Here is an 18,697-nt window from a genome sequence, read left to right as displayed (position 1 = left end):
CTGAGGAAGGAGGTCTTGGGAACCTCCAATGTGTAGCCAAGTCAGACAGAAACTGAGGGTAACATGGGGACCTACTATTTGTGATTGGCATCTAACTGGGGAGGAGTCTTGTGGGACTGAGCCCTTAACCTATGGGATCTGATACTATCTCTGGGCAGATAGTATTAGAATTAAGCTAAATTGTAGGGTACCAGGGATAATGTCACAGATAATTGCCTATTGTGGGTCAGGGGGGGTGGGGGAATTCACACATTTGGTGACCAGAGGTGTCAGAAGTGAAGTGTTTTCTGTGTTAGTAAAGAAGACACACAGAGAAAGGAAAACGGAGGTTTTTCCAGTATAAACATATTCTAGTATTTTTGCTGAAGCATCACAAATGCTAATAATAATAATAACCCAAAAGTGTAAAAGAATATACAATTTATTAGCCATCAGGGAAATACAAATCAAAACAATAACGAGATACATTATACCCACGTAGATGGTAAAAAGCAAAAGACAACAAATAACAAGTGTTGGGAGGATGTGGAGAAACTAAAACCCTCATACATGGCTGTTGGAATTATAAAATGATGCAGTCACTTTCAAAAACAGTCTGGCAGTTCCTCAAAATGTTAAACATAGAGTTATCATATAATCGAGTCATTCCACCTCTAGGTATATACCCAAGAGAACTGAAAACATATGTTCACACAAAAACTTGTACATGAATTATTCATAATAGCCAAAAAAAGGAAACAACCAAATGCCTATCTACTGATGAATGGATAAACAAAGTGTGATATATCCTTACAATGGAATGTGACTTGGTCTAAAAAAGGAATGAAGTACTGATACATGCTACAAATGCATGAACTTTGAAGATATCATGCTAAGTGAAAAAAGCCAGACACAAAAGGCCACATGCTGTAGGATTCCATTTTTTTGTGAAATGTCCAGAACAGACAAATCAGAAGAGAAGAAAATGTAGGTCAGTGGTTGCTGGGGGCTTGCAGAGGAGGAATAAGGAGTGACTGCTAATGAGTACCGGGTTACTTTTTGGGGTGATGAAAATGCTCCAAAATTAAGTAATGGTGGTAGTTACACAAGTCCATGAATATATTAAAAGCCACTGACTTATTTCACTTAGCATAATCTCCTCCAGTCCCACCCATGCTGATGCAAAAGTTGGTATTCATCCTTTCTGATGGCTGAGTAATATTCCATTGTATATATGGACCACATCTTCTTTATCTATTCATCTGTTGAAGGGCATCTCGGCTCTTTCCACAGTTTGGCTATTGTGGACATTGCTGCTATGAACATTGGGGTGCATATGGCCCTTCTTTTCACTACATCTGTGTCTTTGGGGTAAATACCCAGTAGTGCAATTGCTGAGTCACAGGGTAGCTCTATTTTTCATTTTTTGAGGCACCTCCACACTCTTTTCCAAAGCGGCTGCACCAACTTGCATTCCCACCAACAGTGTAAGAGGGTTCCCCTTTCTCCACAACCTCTCCAACATTTGTTGTTCTTGCCTTGTCAATTTTTGCCATTTTAACTGGTATACAGTGGTATCTCAGTGTGGTGGTTTTTTTTTTTTTTAAGATTTATTTATTTGACAGAGAGAAAGAGACAGTGAGAGACGGAACACAAGCCGGGGAGTGGGAGAGGGAGAAGCAGGCTCTCCGCCGAGCAGGGAGCCTGATGCGGGGCTTGACCCCAGGACCCTGGGATCACGACCTGAGCCGAAGGCAGGCGCTCAACCAACTGCGCCACCCAGGCGCCCCTCAGTGTGGTTTTGATTTGAATTTCCCTGATGGCTAATGATGATGAACATTTTTTCATGTGTCTGTTAGCCATTTGTATGTCTTCTTTTGAGAAGTGTCTGTTCATGTCTTCTGCCCATTTTTTGACTTGATTATTTGTTTCACTTTGTGGAACATAAGGAATAGCATGGAGGACATTAGGAGAAGGAAGGGAAAAATGAAGGGGGGGATATCGGAGGGGGAGATGAACCATGAGAGACTATGGACTCCGAGAAACTGAGGGCTTTAGAGGGGAGGAGGGTGGGGGGATGGGGTAGCCCAGTGATGGGTATTAAGGAGGGCACGTATTGCATGGAGCACTGGGTGTTATACGCAAACAATGAATCATGGAACACTACATCAAAAATTAATGAGGTACTGTATGGTGACTAACATAATAAAATAAAATTAAAAAAAAAAAAACAAACCTTCAATTCCCTGGAAGAATGACTTCAGCAACAGAATATTACATGCCCCATACCCCACTGTCAAAATCCGGTTTACCCCTTTTCATTTTTTTAGTTTTTCATTTCCTCAGGAAAGCCTTCCTCATCCAGTGTTAACAATAGCAACATCATGCCCAAGCTCTGAGACTTGGGCCCTCCTGTTGAGCGGCTGCTTTTAAAAGAAATTCTGAACAGAAAGAAAGGAGGAAAATGCTACTGGTACAGATATAAAAGGAGATAAACTCAACAATAAAGCCATTTAGCAGAAACTTTTTAGATAATGTCAAAAACTGAAAGCATTCACAGGAATATAATAGAAGCACCCTTTTCTGTTTTCCTTTATCACAAAAAAAATTAATTAGTCCCTATGGTGTGTTTGTAATAGAAGAGTCTTCAAGGGCACTGAGACTTTAGAGATTATTGCTCTATCCTGTGAAATAAAACATTAAGGCTGTAAAGGTCTGACTCACTAAACAGCTGAATTGATTACCCTGGGCAATAATGTTCAAATTGCCATCACCATTTTCTGAGAGTTTAAATTGGTATTTCTTTGTGAACCTTTGGAATTTCCCACTTATCCAGTGACATGTAGGTTAAATAATGTGATGAATCTGCTAAACATCTTATCTTGGAACAATGAGTTCCATTATCACCTTAGAAACCAAATGGGAAAAATGGCAGCACGAAAATGCCTAGGCTCCTTCTCTATGAACACCTCACTGCCATTCCACTGCCCCAGGGGCCTTCCTTGCAAGAGAGAATCCAATCTGAGCTTACGCTTCCCACTCCTACACCTTAAATATGTACATACAAAACAAAAAGGAAGACAGATACTGAACACACATAATGAGGAATGGTTAAGGTGTAGAGAGTTTTCAGCTATACTTAAAATGAAGATCTTGAATACGAGATATGAAAATTAACGTCAAAGAAAGCCCACGATTGCCAGTAAGATAAAAAGCTTACCTTTGAAGAATCAACTCTGCTTGCTGTTCAGAAACAGTCAGACCTAGTATCTGGAGAGACTGGACAATTTCGGAAGCCTCAATTACTCCTTTAAAAAATGAAAAAGAGCATAAACTCAGACTCAGAACGGATAAGGATCTTAGAAATCCTGAATTTCAAAACTCTCATTTTGTAAGGGAAAGCGTTGGACTCATTAAGGCAAAATTATGACTCTCGGTGAGTTACAGATTTGCTTAAATACATACTACAACACCAACTCAAAGTTTAACAAATACACTAAACAAGTACACAGATGTTATCTCATTCAGAAATCATGAAGTCTCATCGGTAAATAATAATAATCCATCTAAAGAAGAAGGGACTGAGAGCTTATGTGGCCTTACCAAGTAACAACATTAAGCAGCAGGACTGAGACTCAAATCAAGACACTCTGACTCCAAAGTAAATTCCATTAGGCTAGGATCAATTAATTTCATACGTATGCATTTCTAGATTTTAATAAATGACTAGGCAATTTTCATACATGTAAAGATGTGTTGCACGGGGTTAAAAGGAAGTAGAAAATGACTAAAAGAAACCAAAGAGTGGGGACTATTCTTTTGAGAAATGTGGCAATAAAAATAAAGAAAGCAGGGATGGTAGGACAATGGAAGAGGGAAGGTTATTATTATTAGAGAAATTAGTGCATGTTTGTAGATAGAACGAGACGAAACAGAAGAGAGGAAGAAAGAGAAAATAGAAGCAATAAATGGGAGTCATAAATACTGCATTTCCCTCAAGCAGCTCACAGACTCATGACCCCAAGACCAATATGCATGAAATAGGAGGAAACCAAACAAAGCACGAGAGGGTCTGCTGCCCAACAGTACTAATGGCAAAGTTCGCCAGGAAAAGAGGCGGACAAAAATTACTGTTAGTGGTGAAAGCAAAGACTTCATTTAAGAGAAGGACTCTGAAGAAATCCCAGGATTTGGAAAGAATTTTCCTGGGGAGAGGAAAAGAGAAACATGAGATTCTGCATAATGCAAAAAACTGTTAGAGGGATCAATTTGTTTAGCAATGAAATTCCTTAAATGCCATTCTGAATATTCTCCATTATAATTGCACTCTTAAAGAAATACAGTCAATTCTCATTATTCTTGGTAATTATGTTCTACAAGGTCACTATGAACCCTGAATTATCGAACCATTTTTCTTATGGAGAATACAGGGTTAGGTTCCTTGAGCCTCTGGTCACAACGTATTCATCGACCAATCAATATAAAACCTTGTCGGTATAAAACCTTGTTATAGGTGTGTATAAATACTATACAATACCATATTAGAGTGTTGATTCTATAACATTGAACTCATGGCCAATAATACTACAACTCATGCCTGAATGAAGTATATCTTCTTGCATTTAGGAATGCCAGACAGCACTTCAGCACTATGCTTGGGAGCCATTGTGAACAGCAAAACCACCAACAAAAAGCACAAAAATGCAAGAAACATGGCACTAAGTGGACTGCAGAAGGACACTTGTTTACAGTATGAGAGCTCAAACAAGAAAGCAGGGCATCATTTCTTTGATCTCAGCAAGAAATGTGCTCGCCAAGCAAATGAAGTCAAGCCCATGAAGGACTGCCAAAATGCCGCAAGCACTGATTTTGGAGTTACTTTTGGGGTTAAATTTTAGCAAGTAGGCAAATTCTCAAATACACAATCCACAAATAAGGAGGAAAGACTGTTTATGCTTTGCTTGCACAAAAATATGAACTTATAATGAGAAACTGTTTGAAAATCTACAAACAAGATAAATTAAGTAAAAACTGTTTTCATTTACTACAAATGTATCACAAAATTTCACCTTCAATTATTTCCTCTGGTTCATGTAGAATTTTCTGAAAGGGACAACTGATACGGGCACAACTTACATACCAGGATGACCCACCTCTGCTTAGCTGGCAGATGCCCCTGAGGTGGCTCCGTCTCCCAGCTACTGCCTGCCTCCACACTACACAGTCCTACTACGTGACTGAGCTGTAGTGGGCTCAAGATAGGATGAAAGTTTGCAGAAAAGCAAAGCTGGCTGTAAGAACTGCATTTTGTGGGGCGCCTGGGTGGCTCAGTCGTTAAGCATCTGCCTTCGGCTCAGGTCATGATCCCATGATCCCAGGGTCCTGGGATCGAGCCCCACGCGGGCTCCCTGCTCAGCGGGAAGCCTGCTTCCCCCTCTCCCACTCCCCCTGCTTGTGTTCCCTCTCTCACTGTCTCTCTCTCGGTCAAATAGATAAATAAAATCTTAAAAAAAAAAAAAAAAAGAACTGCATTTTGCTAGAAGATTGGACTAAGGCTAAACTTGGAGGCATGTAGTATAAGGCTTCTAGGAGGTAACAAATGTTTGAATAGCACTACTTTCCACTACAAACTCAACTTCCTGGATGAGTATCACAGACTGAAAGCATCATCAAATCCATTCAAAGGGTTTAGTTGTTTGAAGAAATTTGCTTTATACCTAACTAAAATGAAAGTTCTTTATTCAGTATAAACAAGGGGCCAACAAACTATGACCTACTGGCCAAATAAGGTCTGTTGCCTGCTTTTATAAATAAAGTTTTATTGGAACACAGCCATGTTTATTCATGTACATATTGTTTATGGCTGTTTTTGAACTATGATAGCAGATCGCTTCTCGGCCTTTTGGCTAAGATCAAGTGTGAACTATGACAGCAGAGATGAGTACCTACAACCGAGACCACACGGCCCACAAAGCTAAAATACTTACTATCTGGCCTTTTACAAAAAAAATTTGCCTGCCCCAGGAATAAACCATACTTTTTCCTCAATCCATTTGTTTGTTTGTTTGTTTTTTTAAGATTTTATTTATTCATTTGAGACAAAGAGATACAGAGAGAGAGAGAGAGATGAGCAGGGAGAGAGGGAGAGGGAGAAGCAGGCTCCCCGCTGAGCCAGGAGCCCAATGTGGGGCTCGATCCCAGGACCCTGGGACCATGACCTGGGCCGAAGGCAGACGCCTAACCATCTGAGCCACCCAGGCGCCCCTATTTGTTTGTTTCTTGAATACCAAGTCTGTGAATGGAATGGCCCTGACTGTTCATATACAGGGAGGGATTTGAGGATGCATTTTAGTTTTTTTATTAAGTTTATCTTTTTATTAAGTTTTGTATGCATTATAATTTTTAAAAATAAATTCCCACTTCCTATCAAAGGCTACCTCTAGTGATAAGGGTTTCATTACTCCTCCCTTTCTCCTACTGTGGCACTTGCTTTTTGCTCTACTCACTGGGACTCTAAACTATTAATCTAAATCGTGAAACCATAATCCCAATCAGAAGATACATATTTAGGGGTGCCTGACTGGCTCAGTTAGTAGAGCATGTGACTCTTGATCTCAGAGTGGTAAGTTCAAGCCCCACATTGGGGGTAGAGTTTACTTAATTAAAAAAAAAAAAAGGCACATATTTGAAATATTTATCTTTTTCTACCAATTTTCATGATCAGAGTACTTGCCCTAAAGTAATTCTTTCAAAAAGATTATTAAATCTAAGATAATCTGAAAGTTTTTTAAATTTTACATTGTACCTATATATGAACAAAAATAAATATCTCTTATCCAGAGAACAAGGAAACATAGTTATTATTTTTAACCTATAAGTCCAATCAGCACAATATTCTATAGCAAACATATATACACAGCCCTATTCACAGATTTTAATTCAGTAGACAAGGCTATGCATAAGTTTTCTTCACTAAAAACATAAATTCTACAGAAAAATCATATTACTATGAAAAACAAGTACTACAACTACTAATAATTATTTTCCAAAAAAAGAGAGACTAAATACATATTGTTTTACACTTTTGGAAATAGGACAGATGCTTCTTCATAGCTGGTGATGAATACAAAATAAAGACATACCATCATTATTTTTGTCCAAACTCTTAAATGCCAATTTCATTTTTTTCTCATGGTCTTTAAGGTACTTCATAAATTCTTCAAAATCCAGCTTCCCATCTTTGTTGATATCACCAGTAGTAAAGATTTTCTATAAAAAAGAAAGGAGATTTTTAAAAATTATTTAAATTAATTATCATTTTTTAAACTACTAAATTATTTGGACATACTTATACTTCGAGCAGCCTGATTGGCTGTTCTCCTGTAAGACATGCATTTTATAAACTCCAAGATAAAAAACACACACTTGACCTAGCATGGGATTTAGATGTCTAAAACAATATATTTCCTGAGGCGCCTGGATAGCTCAGTCAGTTAATCCTGGGACTCTTGATTTTGGCTCAGGTCATGATCACAGGGCCATGAGATCAAGCCCCGCATGGGGCTCAGCAACGGGCAGGGAGCCTGTTCAAGATTCTCTCTCTGCCTCTCCTTCAGACACTACCCCCTCCCGTAATCCAGGCACATTCTCTCTCTCTCTCTCAAAAATAAATAAATAGGGGCGCCTGGGTGGCTCAGTCGTTGAGCGTCTGCCTTCGGCTCAGGTCGTGATCCTGGAGTCCTGGGATCGAGCCCCGCATCAGGCTCCCTGCTTGGCGGGAGGCCTGCTTCTCCCTCTCCTACTCCCCTGCTTGTGTTCCCTCTCTTGCTGTGTCTCTCTCTGTCCAAATAAATAAATTGAATCTTAAAAAAAATAATAATAATAAATATATATATAAATAAATAAAAGCAAATACATTTATATTATCACTGAAAAATAATTACTGTTATTTAATTACTTTCACAAATTAGATTGAGGATCATATTCACCTGAAAATTACATCCTGATAACTCAACATATACCGAGATGTGCATAATCCAAGAGAAAATGGCACAGCATTCTGGGGCCCCATTTAATGCACTAAAGTTTCATCTAAGAAGTTTATATTTTGGTCAATGGAAATATCAGGGAACAACTATCATTTTGGAAATTGCAAGTTAAAAGACATCTCTGACCCTACCTTTGAACAGCTTGATTTTTTAACCTTCTTATGGTAAATAAGGACTCTAACCTACAATAATATGAAAGACTAGGGTTTCCCTTTTGAATGTTCTTTTGCATTCCTCTGTAGAAATAAATGAAGACCAATCAAATGAGAAAAGCAAAGGCTATTTGTCCTGAGCTTAGTATATAGCAAGGCAGTCAGCCGTGGTCAGTTCTGGCTGAGACTTAAAGGCAGGCAGACAAAAAGGTGAGCAAGCTTTATAGTGGGGAAAAGGGAGGCTTCAGGTGTGCCCTGGCTGGTGGCTCTTGGCTGTAGGCAGGCTAATGAGAAGTGGGGCATCCTGTGTTTGGTTAGGGGTATGTATTTCCCTCTCCCTAGTTGGTCCTAAGTTGGAAGTGGGGACAAAAATTAGGGAAACTGTCAGGTATCAATCAATTTCTGGCCATTTGGGGCTGATTGTTACAGAAATTATTTTGCTTCGTGGATTGTCTCTAGAGATGGCAATCCGGACTCCTGTTAAGTCTGATTTATGGCAAGTTGGTTCCCTGGGTTGTTTACTATAGAAAAGGGGTTGGTTTCCTGAGCAGGTTACTCTAAGTTGTGGGTCAAAGTTCAATTTTATATATGAGCAAACCATTGTCCATACTTGTATACTCAGTCTCTCACGCCCCACAGTAAAAAGCCAAATAAAACGTCATTCAAAAAACCTGTTATCAGAATAAAAAGTTGTGGGGCGCCTGGGTGGCTCAGTCAGTTAAGCGACTGCCTTCGGCTCAGGTCATGATCCCGGAGTCCTGGGATTGAGTCCCACATCGGCTCCCTGCTCTGCAGGGAGCCTGCTTCTCCCTCTCCCACTCCCCCTGCTTGTGTTCCCTCTCTCGCTGTCAAATAAATAAATAAAATCTTTAAAAAAAAAAAAAAAAGAATAAAAAGTTGTATCTTTTCTTTCTTATCATTACAAAATGTAAGTACCATTTCTATTTTTTTTAACTGATGAATTCTTAATTTATATAAATGAATTTTCTACTAGGGAAGCTGGAGACATGTGGGAGAAAATTCACATTAGAACCCCCTAAAGATGTCACTGTCACCTGAGGAAAAGCCACATCAGTATTCCCCTGAAATGTAAGGTTCTGTTTGGTTGATGAAAGCCCTTCAGATTTAACTCTTCCTTGGTTTTAATATATAAGCCCTCAGTCACCACGGGGTATACAAAGCCTTTATATGGCTCACACCATCTCTTAAAAAACAAAAGACAGATTTGCAACAAATTGTTTTGATAAGTTTGTTTGATAAATTGCTTTGAAATGTGTTTCAAAGAACTGAACTTGTTTATGGCATAAACCAGAATTTCTTTTGAAAGTTTAGTTTGTATCAAATAAACAAATACAAGTCACACTTGGAAATCTAAGTACAAGAATAAAGTACATTTAAATAAACATAAAGTAGGGCACCCGGGTGGCTCAGTTAGTTAAGGGTCTGACTCTTGTTTTCGGCTCAGGTCATGATCTCAGGGTCCTGGGATCGAACCCCACATCGGGCTCCCCACTCAGTGGGGAGTCTGCTGTCTCCCTCTCCCTCTGCTCACTCTGTCTCTCTCTCTCAAATGAATAAATCTTTAAAAAGTAATAAATAATAAGCATAAGGGATATTTAGCTTTAAAAAGAAAAATGCTTCAAAAAAACTAAAAAATAAATAAAAAAGAAAAAGAAAACCACTTCCATTTTTGTTCTAGGAATTACAGAAACCGAGTGAACTTTACAGAGATAACATTTTGGATTGGCCTGGTCCACAGACAACACCCGGTCCAGGCCTCTGATACCACAAATGAGAAAACTGAGCTGTAGCACTTGGTATATAGAACATTCCCAAAACCCAGCTGCCCAATCACCGAATGGATGATGAAAGTAAAGATTCCCAAAGCTCCCACAGCTAGTAAGAAGAGCTTTACTTAATCTTAACATACAGAGCTCAGCCAAGAGATTCCTGAGCACAAAGTACCAATGATATGAAATGCATTCAACAGTCCTCACTCTCCTGAATCTCCCACCCAGTCTACTGCTGTAAACATCCAAAGAGCAAATATAATTGGAAAGTAATTATATTCAATAAGAATTTCCAAACAGAAAATAACTTGGAAATACAGTGATAGAAATATGCATCAGGCATTACACGCTGAGACACAATCTGTGATCTAGGCTGGGAAAAAGAGGGCTTCCCAGAGGAAATGATGCCAAGCTCAGTCTTTACAAGTGTGCTGATGAAGGCATGCTCAGAGGAAAGGTCAGAACTGGCGAGACCCCCAGGGTACAAGCCACCAGACTGAATGCCCTCCTTCCAGGAACAGAAACTGAAAGATAATATTAGACCATTTCCAACTACACCCCGCCCCCACTCCCAAACACATAAAACATATGGTGATTATCCCAGTTCCCCAAAGTGGGGAGGGAGCCTCATTGGCCTAGATGCCCATCCAGGCTAGTAATAACAGGTGAGTACATTGAACAAGGTGACCCCCCAAAACAACGTGGTAGCCAGCATCTTCAGAGCAATTTGAATTTGGAAATTTTATGAGAGCCAGGGGAAACAAGAAAAATGCTTGAGAAAAGTATTAGCTGTGTTGTTATTCTTCAAATGGTAAAACGTTGGTAACCAACCTGAAAGCTATAGTGGGTCCCCAGGGGAAGCTGGGTAAGGTGTCAATACAGCTTCCCCCATCTCTGCCCAAGGCGTCTCCGGGGCTCCCAGCCCCCACATCTCTCCTACCACAGCCCCACTGAGGCCCACCTGCCCTTCCTCCAGGAATTCAAGGACCCCTATATCCTGCAGGCCTTCCTGAAGCTCAAGGACATCCAGGGTCCCATTCTCATTATGGTCCAGGTACCGAAAGAGTTCTTCATAGAGGACGTCCATTTGGGATGTCTCTGGCGGCAGGAGTGGTCCACGCTGTGGCCCCCAGGAGCCTCACAGAGGTGGAAGTGAGAGGGAGGAAGGCGACCCTGCCCACCACACATCCAGTTAGCAGGGACCGACGATAGCAATGTCCCCCCCAACCCCAGGCTCCTTCCGCGAGATAAAGCGCAGGACGGGGAGGGACCATCGCAACGGCTCCAGCGCAGAGGCACGAGGTGCATCCGTGCGCCACGCGGGCCTGGCCTCTCCGCCCAGAGCCTCGGCTGCTACCACTGGGGGTCTGACCCAGACAGGGAGGCCTCGGCGCTTGGGCTGTGCTCCTGCGCCGGCGGGTGAGACGCCCAGGCTTTCACCCCACTCCAGGAGGAACCTAGAAGGGACAACTCATGTCCTTCCCCCGAAACTTCCAGAAAGACCTCTGCATAGGACTGTCTCTAAAGGTAGAGCTTCTTTTTAGAGAAAAGTGGGTGGGAGAGTGTTGGGACATGGACTGTGGGGCCATATTGACTGGTGGTAAAGCCCAACATGTTTTAGTTGTTTCGTCACACCTTCTTAGAATCCTTCTTCTAAGGTTTAAGCACTTAATAGTGTGGAGGTTAGGAATTGGGGGCCTAATGAAAATCTGCCCACTTGGACCCCTCCTTCTGTGATTTACCCACCCCCAACTCCCACCCTAGTTCCTTATCTTCACCCAGCATCTGTGGTCGCTCCAGAGCAAGGCTACTCTAACCACCAGGGTCCCAGCTCAGTCCTTACAGATGTCGGCAGCACACTCAGGAGGATAATCGCAAAATGGGCAGAAGTCAGCTGGGATCACAGAGAGAAGTCAGGAGGTATTCACAAACAATGCCTGTGGCTTCTTCTTAATCCCACTCTCCAAAGCCACTGAGGGCTCTGGCCTCCCTATGGTCCCTCACCTGCTCCACTGAAAATGTGTAAGTGTAGTTGCACAGTAAAAATTCCACTTTTTCTGTAATTTCTTTTCCTAAACATGGAGTACTCTTTAAAAAGTTGAATATTAAAATTCATGTGGAACAACGGGAACTCTCATTCATTGCCGGTGGGAATGCAATATGGCACAGCCACATTGGAAGACAGTTGGGCAGTTTCTTACGAAACTAAATACACCCTTACCGTATGATCCAGCAACCATGTTCCTTGGAGTCCACCCAAAAGAGCTGAAAACTTATGTCCACACAAAATCCTGCACACAGATGTTTAGAGCAGCTTTTTTCATAATTGCCAAAGCTTGGAAACAACCAAGATGGCCTTCAGTAGGTGATGGATAAGTAAACTGCGGCACATCCAGATAATGGAATATTATTCAGTGCTAAAAAGAAATGAAGTATCAAGCCATGAAAAGACAGAGGAAACTTAAATGTATATTACATATTACTAAGTGAAAGAAGCTAATCTGAAAAGGCTACATACTATATGATTCTAGCCATATGACATTCTGGAAAAGGCAAAATTATGAACACATTAAAAAGATCAGTGGTTGCCAGAGGTTGGGGGGAGAGGGTAGAAGAATGAATAGGCAGAGCACAGGGGATTTTTTTAGGGCAGTTGAAAATACTCTGTATGATACTATAAAGATGCATACATGTCATTATACATTTGTCCAAACCCAGAGAACACCACCAAAAGTGAACCCTATGGTGAACTATGGACTTTGGGAGATAATGATGTGTCACTGTAGGTTTATCAATTGTAACAAATGTACCACTCTGGTGGGGGATGCTGACAATGGGGGAGGCTATTCATGTGTGGGAGCAGGGAGTCTATGGGAAATCTCTATAAATTCCTCTTCATTTTGCTGTGAACCTAAAACTGCTCCAAGAAAATAAATAAATTCTTTTTTAAAAATTCACAAAGCAAATTTAATTGGGCCATTATCTGTTCGCTCTTGCTCTGTTCCCTCATCCTGTCAAGCACTGACAACATACAGAGGCCTGTCACATGTCCGTGAAATACCCACAGGTTTGCCTTTAGAAGGAGGTTGCACCACAGTTAGTACTTAGTACGACTAAGTACCACTGTTTGCAATAAACACTTCCCCCCCAGAGCAACTGAGCAGTGGCAGACATTTAATGATGTTTCACAAGATGTGCTGTGTCCCAATCAAGAATGAATTCTCCCACACAGGAGAATTGTACAATCCACAGGGGCCCTGTGCACTGCAGAGAAGGCACGTAGCCACAAAGAGTCATTGAAGACAGACATCCAGACAGGGCACAAGAGCCCAGTGGTCCAAGGAGAAAAAACAGAAGTCATGGCCAGAGTAATAAGGAAAACAGACTGACAGAATTTTACACAAGGGATATGAAGGAGCAAAACAGAGTCGATAGTCTCATCTAATAAAAGGGCAACTATTTTTGTTGTATTCAACAATTCTTTTCCACTTTTAAAAATTATCCTGTTCCTTATTTGCTTATAATTACCCCCACCTACCCATCCAACACAAACAGACCTCCTCTACAGAAAGTTGTGAGGACACAGTTGAGGGACCCTATCTGTCTTGTTCACTACTATATCCCCAGTTCATTGAACAGTGTCTGGAACTATTCAAAAATATTAATTGAATGAATTTAATATTTGTACTACTGTGTAGCTCTTACCAATCCTAGGTTACATTTGAGGTTTCCAAGCATTAAATAGCTCACTCAAGGTCACAAGTGTAGCAAATGGTGAAAACATTTGAACCCTGGTCTGAGTCCACAGCTCATAAGAATAACCACTACACACATTGCAGCAATGAATGAAGTAGATACGATGGTCTACATTTCAGAGTGAGGCATCAAACTTTCTCAGCAAATCCTCTTGTTGTTTTCATAGATCCTGTCCAATATAGACTTCTCAGTGGACGCTATGTGACCCTTAAAAAGATAGCATATTTTAACTCAGAGCAGTCAAAAAGAGTCAAGCAGCACCCTTACAGTATGTTGCCTTGTGGGAGCTTATTTATTTCTAAACATCTTACCTGAAATGTTGATTAAAAAAATAATTCTGACTGTGCTAGGGTAAAATTATACAGGTGAGCTGAAGCCTTAAACAAATGGGTAATAACTGACCAGGCAGAAAAAAAGGAGTGAGAGCAATGCCAAGCAGAGAAAAGAAAATAAAGAGACAAATGTCTATGGCTGTGGCCCGGTTGGGAGAATGTTGGGATTTGGGAAGGAGACTAACAGGTAGACTGCTACCAAGGTGGAAAGGGTTATTTTATGCCTTACAAAAGAACTCTTCCATTTTTTTCATTCTTTCCAAAATAGCCTCAAAGAAGGGATAACATCAGATTTTAGAATATAAGGAGAAAACACAAAAGGTACAGATGTTATATATTTTAGAACATTTGACATAAATGTATTTGGAATTCATTGTTTTTCTTATACCATAATCCCCCTCCTGTGATGCCTTAAAATGTACCTCTATGACTTCTTTATCGCATTTCCTTTAGTAATAAAGTTTCTAAAATGAAAATGCTAATAAAATAAATCCCTGCTGTTAACAGAGGAATTATGCTATGGAGTGAAACCCTGAAAAGAAATTCCATTCAAAGCAATACACATTTGCTAAGCTACTGTTTTGTGTGTTTTTTAGATTTTATTTATTTATTTGAAAGAGAGAGAGAGAAAGAAAGCACGAGCAGGGAAAGGGGCAAAGGGAGGGGCAGAGGGAGAAGCAGGCTCCCTGATACGAGGCTCGATCCCAGGATCCTGGGATCATGACCTGGGCCGAAGGCAGACGCTTAACGACTGAGCCACCATGGTGCCTCTAAGCTACTGTTTTTGTATGTGACCCTATTCCATCTGTAGTTGTAAACAGAAAATTTAAAGACAGAGAATCAAAACAACCGTAGAATATCAGAGGTGGAGGAGCCCTTAAATCAGGCTGTCCGGTCCAACCACTTGTCAGACTCCCACTTGTAATCGTTCAGCATACACTCAATATCCATGGGGACAGAGGGTCCTCAAGGAGCCCGTCATCTAGTACCTGTGACATCACATTTGAAAGGCTTTTTTACATCAACTTTCATGTCCAGTCACATGGGGTCTTGATAAAAATCTGCCCAGGAGTCATGGCAGATACCTGCATTTTAAGAATAAGGAAAGTAAACCAAAGTTTGAATGACTTGACCCAGGCTACACAGTCACACCAAGTATGGAACTCATGGGCCAAGATGCTTCCCTTTTTGCTCTCAGCAATCCTCTCTGTTTTTGTTTTTTTTTTTAAGACTTTATTTATTTATCTGAGAGAGAGAATGGGAGACAGAGAGCATGAGAGGGGAAGGATCAGAGGGAGAAGCAGACTCCCTGCTGAGCAGGGAGCCCAATGCGGGACTCGATCCCGGGACTCCAGGATCATGACCTGAGCCGAAGGCAGTTGCTTAACCAACTGAGCCACCCAGGCGCCCGCAATCCTCTCTGTTTTAAGAGTCCTGGGCCCCTTATGATGATAAACCTCTCCTAAGAAAGTTACAGTAAGAGTTTGTGCACATGAAGATACGGCAAACAACTTAGTTTTAAAACTGCCTGTAATTTACCAGGTTAACTGAACACATTTGTCAAGTCAGCCAGCTCTGAACTCAGATACAGGAATACCTTCATACACTCTACAAAACCTGTCCCCCTTTCTCCTCCACATACTAATAAAAGAGGCGCAGCTAAAATGATGCCAAGATTGGAGAAGAAGAAAATATCTGTAAAATCCTACGGGGCAAGATCCACTTTTTTCATTTTACTGCCTTAATTCTACATCTGGGAAATTTTTTGTTTTTTGTTTTTTGGGTTTTTTTGGCCTTCACTGTTCCAAATTCTTCCAAGTCTAAATTGAAACAAAATAAGCATACTTCCAGCTAAAACTGCTGACTCTTCATCAGTTTATTTTCCTCACAATTTTCATTTGAGTAAATTAAAATTCAGATTATTTCCTCTATTCTTCAATGTTCTAAAACCTGTTCCTTGGAGTACCTCAAATGACTGTCTTTGAGAATGTTTTAATGTGGCCTTTGACAAAAAACAAACATTAAGGAGGAGGAGGAGGATGAACACAAAATAGAAAATACTCTAAAAAGCAGTACTTGCTTTGAAGTCTTTTCTCTTCCCTGGGTAGTCTTGGAACACTTAATAATGGTTAGCTATTGTACCCCTTATGCCCGTTTTCTACACTCCACTTTTATTTTCCATATTCTTTCCATTTAAGGTCTAAAGGAACTTAAACGGACACTTGCTCTCTTCTCAATGCTAAATTCATTACAAAAGCTTGGAAACATGGAAAAGAGATAAAATCGGTGGAAATTTAGAAGGATTTCACTTCAAGCTGGGTATCTGCCTTAGATGCAAACTACTATCTTGAAACCTTCCCTTGAAGAGTCACCTCATAGTTCTCATTTCTAGATACTCAAGTAGATAATCTCCCCAATCCTTGACATTATGCAAACCCTTGACCTACGCCTCTGAAATTTTCCCCCATAAAGACTGACCATGTAATCCTAATTCCAAGTATTTGGTTGGCTACTGTTTCCCAGGCTTGCCTCATAGCCCTTTCTTCCTCCATCTATTTCCCACACAGCCACCAGAGTGATCTTCCTAAAACTTAAGTCTGCCTGTGTCCCTCTCTTACTTAAAACTTCTCAAGGCCCCCATTACTCATATGAAATCCAAACCACTCAGCGGGCCCAAAATGTCTTTCATGACCTGACCCCTGTCTGCCCCCGATATGACACTATTCTTCAGGAAGACCAACCAGTCACTAGGTGAAAAGTCAGTTATATTGAGGCCTCCTATTTGGGAAGGGGCACTGGCCCGCCCCGACAGGAACAGATACCTCTTCTAGGTAGGGGTTTTCCTTTCCTGCCCACAAAGGCTTAGACAGCACCACTATCTGGGGGCTTATGGAATGCCTGATCCACGGGCATGAAATCCCCACACAACATAGCTTCTGACCAGGGAGTCTGCTTCATAGTAAAAGGTGTGGAAGTGGGCCCATGACCAAGAGATCCACTGGCCATACCATACACCACACCATCCAGAAGCAGCCGTCCTCACAGGATGCTAGAATGGCCTACAGAAACCATAACGGAAGCACCACCAAGGAAACAATATTTGGCAAAAATGAGTTGCCGGCCTTCAGGATGCCGTATATGCACTAAATGAGAGACCTCTGTAGAGTTCTGTGCCCCCAGCAGGAAGAATACATGAGTCCAGAAACCAAGAGGCGGAAGCAGGAGCGGTCTCACTTACTAGCACTCCGAGTGACCCACTGGGAGACTTTTTGCTTCCTACTCCCACAACTCCGGGCTCTGTAGGGCTAGTTTCTGGTCCCCAAACAGGACATACTCTTGCCAGGGAATACAGCAATGGTCCCAGTGAACTACAAGCTATAACTGCACCTGGACACTTGGAATTCCTTGTGCCCAGGGACCAACAGGCAAGAAAAGAAGTCACCGTCTTAGTAGGTAGACGCTGACCTCGATCAGCAGGAGACAGGGCTGCTTTTACACAATGGAGACAGGGGGGATAGGTATGGACTCAGGGGACCCATGTGGACACCGCACATGCTGTCTGCACAGTTATCACTGTGAACGTGCACACGCAACAACACTGGCTTGCAAAGCTCAGACCCCTCACAAATGAAGGTTTGGGGCGCACCACCAGAAGTCACGAGGACCTGCAGAGATTACAGCAGGGTATGAGTGGAATTTAAAGCAGACTGTCCAAAAGGGAAATTAGGAGTACCAGCGGGGACTAACGGAAGCAATGGGGACTGTAGTTTGTCCCTCTGGCCTCCCCGAGAAAGAGAGGCAGGGCGCGATGAGGAAGCACTCCCCAAGCTGATAGAGAGACGCAGATCGGTGTCGCACGAGGAGAGGGCTCTGGTGGCTAGGTCAGATGGCCCTTTGAGAGAACCTGCTGTGGGAGCCGAGCCGAACGACAGGCTGCCTGCCTGGCACACCTCTGTGCCCACAGCACTCGCACTAAGTCCATGCTTGTCCTGGGCTGCTCCAACCAACGACTAGCTGCAGCAGGGTACGGCACGGGGCAGCCAACGACACAGGACCCCACTAACTGATAACACTTCCCCCAGGGACCCCCCTATTGGCTTAGTTGAGACTTTTTAAGAACTGTGCTTTGGTCTGAGGTTCTTCCCAAATCATTCCTTCTTGAACTCTTCTAACAGGGGTTAAATTTGTGTCACGGTCTTAAGACCTCAGCTCACTCCTTTTTTCCCTCTCCCTTACCCTTCACAAGCATCTCTCCCAATAAATCTTTTGCACCCCCAATCCCATCTTGGTTTCTGCCCCTCAGAAGACCAGAACTGACAGTACCAAGAGTGGTCCAACACAAGAGGTGGTAACATGCGGAGCGCCTGGGTGGCTCAGTTGGTTAAGCGACTGCCTTCGGCTCAGGTCATGATCCTGGAGTCCCTGGATCGAGTCCCGCATCGGGCTCCCTGCTCGGCGGGGAGTCTGCTTCTCCCTCTGACCCTCCCCCCTCTCATGTCCTTTCTCTCTCTCATTCTCTAATAAATAAATAAAATCTTAAAAAGAAAAAAAAGAGGTGGTAACATGGGATTTGGAAGCTGGCTCACTCACCATCCAAGTGGCAGAGTCCTTATTAGGTTACCAGGCATTTTTCTAAGTAC

General features: G+C 41.9%; 1 protein-coding gene across 2 annotated transcripts in view; it reads right to left on the bottom strand.

Moving 5' to 3' along the window:
* LOC116643463 (calcium-binding mitochondrial carrier protein SCaMC-1) overlaps positions 1 to 18,697 on the bottom strand; it is a 51,284-nt gene that overhangs the window by 28,981 nt on the left and 3,606 nt on the right. The window contains exons 1-3 of one of the 2 annotated variants that reach the window (XM_032422269.1): positions 10,931 to 11,070; positions 7,122 to 7,248; positions 3,200 to 3,287 (exon numbers count right to left, since the gene is read on the bottom strand). In XM_032422269.1, the coding sequence (XP_032278160.1) occupies positions 3,200 to 3,287; positions 7,122 to 7,248; positions 10,931 to 11,056 (341 nt within the window). In that variant the 5' untranslated portion in view covers positions 11,057 to 11,070. Of the gene's footprint in view, positions 1 to 3,199; positions 3,288 to 7,121; positions 7,249 to 10,930; positions 11,071 to 18,697 lie in introns of those variants that run through there. The other variant, XM_032422258.1, reaches the window with a different exon arrangement.

This window comes from Phoca vitulina, unplaced genomic scaffold, assembly GCF_004348235.1.
Source record: "Phoca vitulina isolate PV1807 unplaced genomic scaffold, GSC_HSeal_1.0 scaffold2, whole genome shotgun sequence".
NCBI classification, from domain to species: domain Eukaryota; kingdom Metazoa; phylum Chordata; class Mammalia; order Carnivora; family Phocidae; genus Phoca; species Phoca vitulina.
This window is presented reverse-complemented; position numbering and strand designations above follow the sequence as displayed.